Raw genomic sequence first — 6,545 nt, 5'->3', positions numbered from 1 at the left:
TGATGCTAAGTGAAATAAGCCATACAGAGAAAGACAGATACCATATGGTTTCACTCTTATGTGGATCCTGAGAAACGTAACAGAAACCCATGGGGGAGGGGAAGGAAAAAAAAAAAAAAGAGGTTAGAGTGGGAGAGAGCCAAAGCATAAGAGACTGTTAAAAACTGAGAACAAACTGAGGGTTGATGGGGGGTGGGAGGGAGGGGAGGGTGGGTGATGGGTATTGAGGAGGGCACCTTTTGGGATGAGCACTGGGTGTTGTATGGAAACCAATTTGACAGTAAATTTCATATATTAAAAAAATAAATAAATAAATAAATAAACAAACAAACATTAAAAAAAAAGAAAATGCTGCAATGAGTATTGGCACCTATCTTTTTTATTATTATTATTTCTGAGAGATAGAGAGAGACAGAGACAAGCAGGGGAGGGCAGAGAGACAGAGAGGGAGACACAGAATGTGAAGCAGGCTCCAGGCTCTGAGATGTCAGCACAGAGCCTGACGTGGGGCTCGAACTCACGAGCCATGAGATCATGATTTGAGCCAGAGTCGGACACTTAACCGACTGAGCTACCCAGGCGCCCCCGGCACATGACTATCTAACGGAGCATCTGTTTTCCACTGTTTTCGGTGTGTATGTAGGTGCAGAATTGCTAGGTCATGTGGGAAAGCTATGTGTAGCCTTTCGAAGAACTGCCAATCTGTTTTCTGCAATGCCTGCACCATTTTATGTTCCCTCCAGCAATGTACCAGGGTCCCAATTCCTCTACATCCTTGCTTACACTTACTATTTCCATTTTTTCTTATTTTAGCCATCCCGGTAGACATGAAGTGGTACCTATTATGACTCTGATTTGCATTTCCTAAGTACTAAAGACTTTGAGCAACTTTTCAAGTGCTCATTTGTCCATTTGTAGATCATCTTTGTAGAAATGTCTATTCAAGTCATTTGCCCTGATTTTAATTGTCTTGTTTGGGGGGTTTTTGTCGTTGATTTTTAGTTCTTTCTATACTCTGGATATCGGATTTGCAGTTATATGATTTGCAAATACTGTCTCCCATTCTGTAGATTATCTTTCTACTTTCTTGATAGTGTCCCTGAATGTGCAATTTTTTGGATATCGATGAAGGTAAATTTATCTACTTTTTCTTTTGTTACTGGTGTTGTTTCTATCATATCTAAGAACCTTCTGCCAGGTTTAAGCTCATGAATATTTACCGCTTTGTCTTCTTCGAAGAGTTTCATGGTTTCAGCTCTCATATTTATGTACCATGTAGTGGCCAGTCTGGAAACCGGGCAACGGTCTATTACTTCCAGGCTCAAAGTCTTTGATATGCTGCTTAGGCGCAGACCCACGCGTACACAGCTTTGGAGTGAGTCCAGGAGTCTATTAACAACTTCATGAGTTCGCTTTCTTAAGCTCCTCCCCTTCTCTGCAATCTCCCCACTTTTTTTGGATTCTCTTTAGAATCCTTCTGCCAGAAAACTGGGACTTTATTTACCTTGCTATGCCACGCTCTTCTCCAACATCTGAGACTAAAATTGGAATGAGAGAGAGAGATAAACTATTAATAGACATCTGTCCCACAGTTTGGGGAGCACGGTTCTTCTGACTGGGGAGGAAGAATCGTTTCTCTCAGATGTTTAGATGCTGATTTAACTCACTATGGGGTATATGCAAACGTTGGGAGACTATTGGCAGTATGGAGGAATTAGCTACTATTACCAACTGTATGGATACGTTTCAAAGGCATTATCCTTAGCAGAACAATGTTTCCATTTGTATGGAAAATTTGTATGCAATTCTAGAGTAAACAACATAATGTATGGTAATAGCGACAGAAAGCACAGCGTATCTGCTGAGCCAGGGAATATGGGGATTGACTATAAAGAGACACAAAGGATTATGTTGAGGTGGTGTAAGTATTGTATCTTTTTATTATGTGGTAATGACTGACAAAGATTCTCTCTTTAACCAAACTCTAATCAGGCTGTGCTAAGAAATGTTTCAAGTAGGCCTCCACTTTTGAACTTCGGTGTTCATCTCTGCACTGCGCTAAAATAGCAAGACTCTTAGGCCAGTTTAGCCAGAATCCCTCATTCTCCCCATCTAATCACCGCTGTGATCTGATGGAGCTCCTCACCTCCTACCATCCCCCAGAGGTAAGGGCCTGTCTTCAGCCAGAATCCCGTTAGGTCGGCGCAATCCCCCCTATTCCTCATGTTTGCCCTTAGCAGTTTTCCATCCATGAGCCCTGGCCCTGCTCCTTGGCTAGTATTCAAAGTTGAGCCCAATCTCCCACCCCCCGGGCAGGGACCCATGGCAGCGATCCCTACGCCTATCATAGTATTCCTGAATAAAGACTGCCTTACTGTTCTTTTACATGGCTCATGCATAATTTGCCCTTTAGTATTAGTGACATAAACGTATCGTGATTCATCAAAATGTACACTTAAAATAGGTGCATTTTAAGTAAATTATTCCTCAAATAGTTATATTTTTAAATGAGAACAAAAAACCCAGAATGAAAAAAGGCTGCTGAACCAAAAACATTAATTTTTCCCCAAGGCCCTGGGCCGTAAACACTTACAGGAACCCATTTTGATGCTAGCTACAAAAAAAAAAAAACTAGAAAGTATTGGCATTCTCTGGAATGGTGAAAATTAAGGATGTTATAGATGCAAAGTATCAAGTATAAACTTAGCTACAGATGAAGTCGTTTTTTTTTTTTGCAAAATAAACTTAATAACCTCCACATGATTCTGTATTTTTGTGGACCCACAAAACGGGAAATGAATGGATCGTTATAATGTAATTAATCGTGTACTTTATAGTATTACATTTGCAATGATAAATTCAAACCCAGTGACAAAAATTGTTATAAAAATATTATTGAATTCTGTATATCTCAAACAAACTCCATAACTGAAATGCAGCTTCTTTATTAATATTTACAAAGTTAAAACGGAATCTTGTTTAAGTTAGTTGCTTGTTATTACACTTGATTTACTCAGAAACCAGAAGTTCTTCTTTTGGCCACTAGATAGAGCTTTGATATTAATGTAAATCTATTGAAAGCTTGATAGTTGTCTTCTATACATGCATTGCTTTGCCTCTAAACATTTTGCTTCCAGACCTGTTTAAGCAGGTTCTGAAAAGACATTTAACTTTGCCCGCTGTCAGCTAAACCATGAGTTAGAAATTCCCTTCCCACAAGGCATGTTACTTAGCGTTTCGTCCATAGCTTTTTGAGGGAATGAGATGAGAATCCATCGATTGTCCTCAAGAAGGTCTAGTGTCAAAGAAGTGACACTGGACCAGTTGAAAGAATAATTAACGATTCCTAATTATTTGTGTCACGGCCACACTTATTAGACTAGTTCAGATGAAACTGATTCCATAAAATTATAATCTTTGGGAAAATTCAGTTGGAACATTACGAATGTTGACAGTAAGTATCTTCAGCAGCCCCCCTCACTCTCTGCCCATTCCCCACTCTCTCTCTCTCAAAATTAAATAAACATTAAAAAGAAAAAAACTAGGGGCGCCTGGGTGGCGCAGTCGGTTAAGCGTCCGACTTCAGCCAGGTCACGATCTTGCGGTCCGTGAGTTCGAGCCCCGCGTCAGGCTCTGGGCTGACGGCTCGGAGCCTGGAGCCTGTTTCCGATTCTGTGTCTCCCTCTCTCTCTGCCCCTCCCCCGTTCATGCTCTGTCTCTCTCTGTCCCAAAAATAAATTAAAAAAAAAAAAAAAAAAAAACATAGGTCTGAAATTACTTCAGCACTGGGACTGGAGAAGCAAGTAAACACTCACACCTGGCCTAACAATTCTCCCTAACTGGAGGGAATTTCCATAGTTTCTACTGCTGAAAATATAAAAGACCCCAAAATATGGAAAAATTACATCCTACATTTTCAATAAATGTAAGGTAAAGCTCACATTTATAGCTTTCCCTGCAAAATTATATTCCAACATTGGCAAGAGCTATAAGTGAATCGAAGTACCTAGAAATAATGGCAAGACACCAAATTTTATATAAAGTCAATCACAAATACATTTCAACATAAAGACATGTATATATCAAATTAATTGGATTGTTTTGGGGTGGTTGGGGCTATGGCTGTGTTTATTTTTCACTTTCTATTTGCTATCTTTTAAAATATGACTTTATCATTTTAAATTGGGAAAATACAGGGCGCCTGGGTGGCTCAGTCAGTTGAGCATGCAACTTCGGCTCAGGTCATCATCTCTTGGTCTGTGAGTTCGAGCGCCGCGTCGGGCTCTGTGCTGACAGCTCGGAGCCTGGAGCCTGCTTCGGATTACGTGTCTCCCTCTCTCTCTACCCCTTCACTGCTCGCTCTCTCTCTCTCTCTCTCTCTCAAAAATAAACATTAAAAAAAAAAAAAGGAACCGAGCTGAGATCAAGAGCCAGATGCTTCACTGACTGAGCCAACCATGTGCCCCTAAGATGACTATCTATGAACAAAAACGCATCTGAGAAAGATCAGGAGTCCACTTAAGAAGCATCGGCAACACAGTGGACCGAAAAACCTGAGAATAACTGCACAATAAAGGGCAGAAAGAACACTTCAATTTGCCCACATCTTCCAGTCCCCCAAGCTGGCACTGCTCTGGACCAAGGGAGAAACCCACAGTCAACAGAGTTCCCCACCACCAGCAAAAGGAGAGCGGGCAGCTCCTGGGTGCCTCAGCCGGTTAAGAGTTTGACTCGATTTCAGCTCAGGTCCTGATCTCAGGTCTCATGAGTTCAAGCCACGGGCTGGCTTGGAATTCTCCCCCTGTCTCGGCCCCGCCCCTGGCTTGCACTTTCTCTATCTCAAAATAAATAAATAAACTTTAAAAAAAGAAAGAAAGGGAGAGCGGGATGAGGGGCCAGGATCGCCAGCCTTTCGTGGCACCGCACACAGGCCTCACTTAGGTTTCCCCTTGGCCGAGAACAAGAAGGTTGGTGGTAAGCAGTGTCGGCCACGGTGGGATCCGGGTCCCCGGGGCCCTGCTCCGCAAAGGACCCCGGCAGCCCGTGCCGCTCAGGACCTCAACGGCCCTTGGGGATGCGGCGGACCCCCTCAGCTTTCGTCACCAAGGACCTCCTCGCGGACCCAGCCGGCTGTCACGCGGAAGAACCCAGCGGCTCTCGCGGCTGAGCAGACGCCAGCCTTCTGGGTCCCTCCCCAGCCCCGCCCCTCCCCCCCCCTCCCCCCCCCCGCTGCTGGAGCCCAGGCTCCCCGCCGGCAGCCAGCCCTGCCTCTGCAGCCGCGTGCGTGCACAACGCCCGCCTGGACCCCCACGGCTGAACCCCCACCGCCGTGCCTGCCCCCACGGCCAGCCCTCGCGGTGAGTCACCTGCAGGCCGCCCGCCTGACAGCGTCACCGGCCTCCAACCGGTCCCCGGGCTGCGTCGGTGCCCCGGACGGGCCCCGCGGCTGCCGGTGCGCCCGCGGTCCAACCCAGCCCCGCTGCCGGCCCAGGCCCCCCTGCCCCAACCGCACGTGTGTCTGCAACCCACCCCTGCAGGCGACCGGGCGCGCGCAACCAGATCTGGCCACCGCCGCTGCCTCCCCTGGTCCCTAGCCACCGGACCTGGAGGTACTTCTCAGGACCTCAACGACCCTTGTAGCCACTGCAGATCACCTGCAGCCCTGGCCGAGGATAAAGCAATCGGCGATGTCAGTGGACCCCAGCGGCCCGAGCGGATGACACACGTGCGAACACGGAGCCGCCGCGCGCTTCGGTATCCGGTGCCCGGGGCCACTAGACCTTGAGTCACGGCAGGCTCCCGAGTGCCTCCGCCCAGGTGAACGTCTTCTCTTCCCGAAGCCAAACACTATTTGAATATAATTTAAAGGTAAGATTCATCACAGGCGCACTTTTTAAATTCAGGCCAACAACTCAACAGTGCGTGGGGTCAGCAAGCTCTCGGTGAAGGGTCACATAGTAAGTATTTTAGATTTCTGGGCCAAGTGATTTCTGTTCAACTAGTCAACTCCACTTTTGTGGTTTATGTACATAAAGGGCTCAGCGGTGTTCCAATAAAACTTTATTCATATACGAACAGGCGGCTGGCCCGTGGGCCACATTTTGTTGACCTCTGCTTAATGGTGGAGATTAAATGGAATAAAAATACACGACCAAAAAGCAAGCATAGGAAGAGGAACAAAAGATACACAGAGCAGTAACCAATTATAAGTAACCAATTATAGTTTCATTAAGCGTAATATTCCCCGAGTGCCAGGGTGGCTCAGTCAGTTGAGCGTCCGACTCTTGATTTTGGCTCAGGTCCTGATCTCGTGGTGATGAGGTCGAGCCCCACGTCAGGCTCTATGCTGGGCATGGAGCCTGCATAAGCCTCTCTCTCTCTCCCCCTCTGCCCCTCACCCCTCCATTCTCAAAAATAATTTTAAAAATTTTAAAAAGGCAAGACACAAATAGAAGCTGGATATAAGAAATCCTTTTCAAATAAAAGGGAATAGATACGTTAAAAATAAAAAGGTTGGGAAAATACACAGAATAAAAAAAAATCTA

At 45.6% G+C, this 6,545-nt stretch overlaps 1 protein-coding gene across 1 annotated transcript; it reads left to right on the top strand.

Moving 5' to 3' along the window:
- The first annotated feature begins 1,125 nt into the window (after positions 1 to 1,125).
- Positions 1,126 to 5,594, top strand: LOC125931413 (uncharacterized). Its single transcript, XM_049643301.1, has 3 exons — positions 1,126 to 1,131; positions 1,240 to 1,375; positions 4,942 to 5,594. The coding sequence occupies exons 1-3, from the start codon at positions 1,126 to 1,128 to the stop codon at positions 5,592 to 5,594; spliced, it is 795 nt and encodes a 264-aa protein (XP_049499258.1).
- The last annotated feature ends 951 nt before the right edge of the window (positions 5,595 to 6,545 follow it).

The sequence above is a fragment of the Panthera uncia genome, chromosome X (genome assembly GCF_023721935.1).
Source record: "Panthera uncia isolate 11264 chromosome X, Puncia_PCG_1.0, whole genome shotgun sequence".
Classification (NCBI taxonomy): domain Eukaryota; kingdom Metazoa; phylum Chordata; class Mammalia; order Carnivora; family Felidae; genus Panthera; species Panthera uncia.
The sequence above is the reverse complement of the archived record's forward strand: the minus strand, read 5'-3'. Positions and strand labels throughout refer to the sequence as shown.

Coding starts and splice junctions, on each gene's coding strand:
- LOC125931413 (XM_049643301.1), top strand. Junction 1,376..4,941: donor CACGCGTACACAGCTTTGGA/GTGAGTCCAGGA, acceptor GGCCTCACTTAG/GTTTCCCCTTGGCCGAGAAC.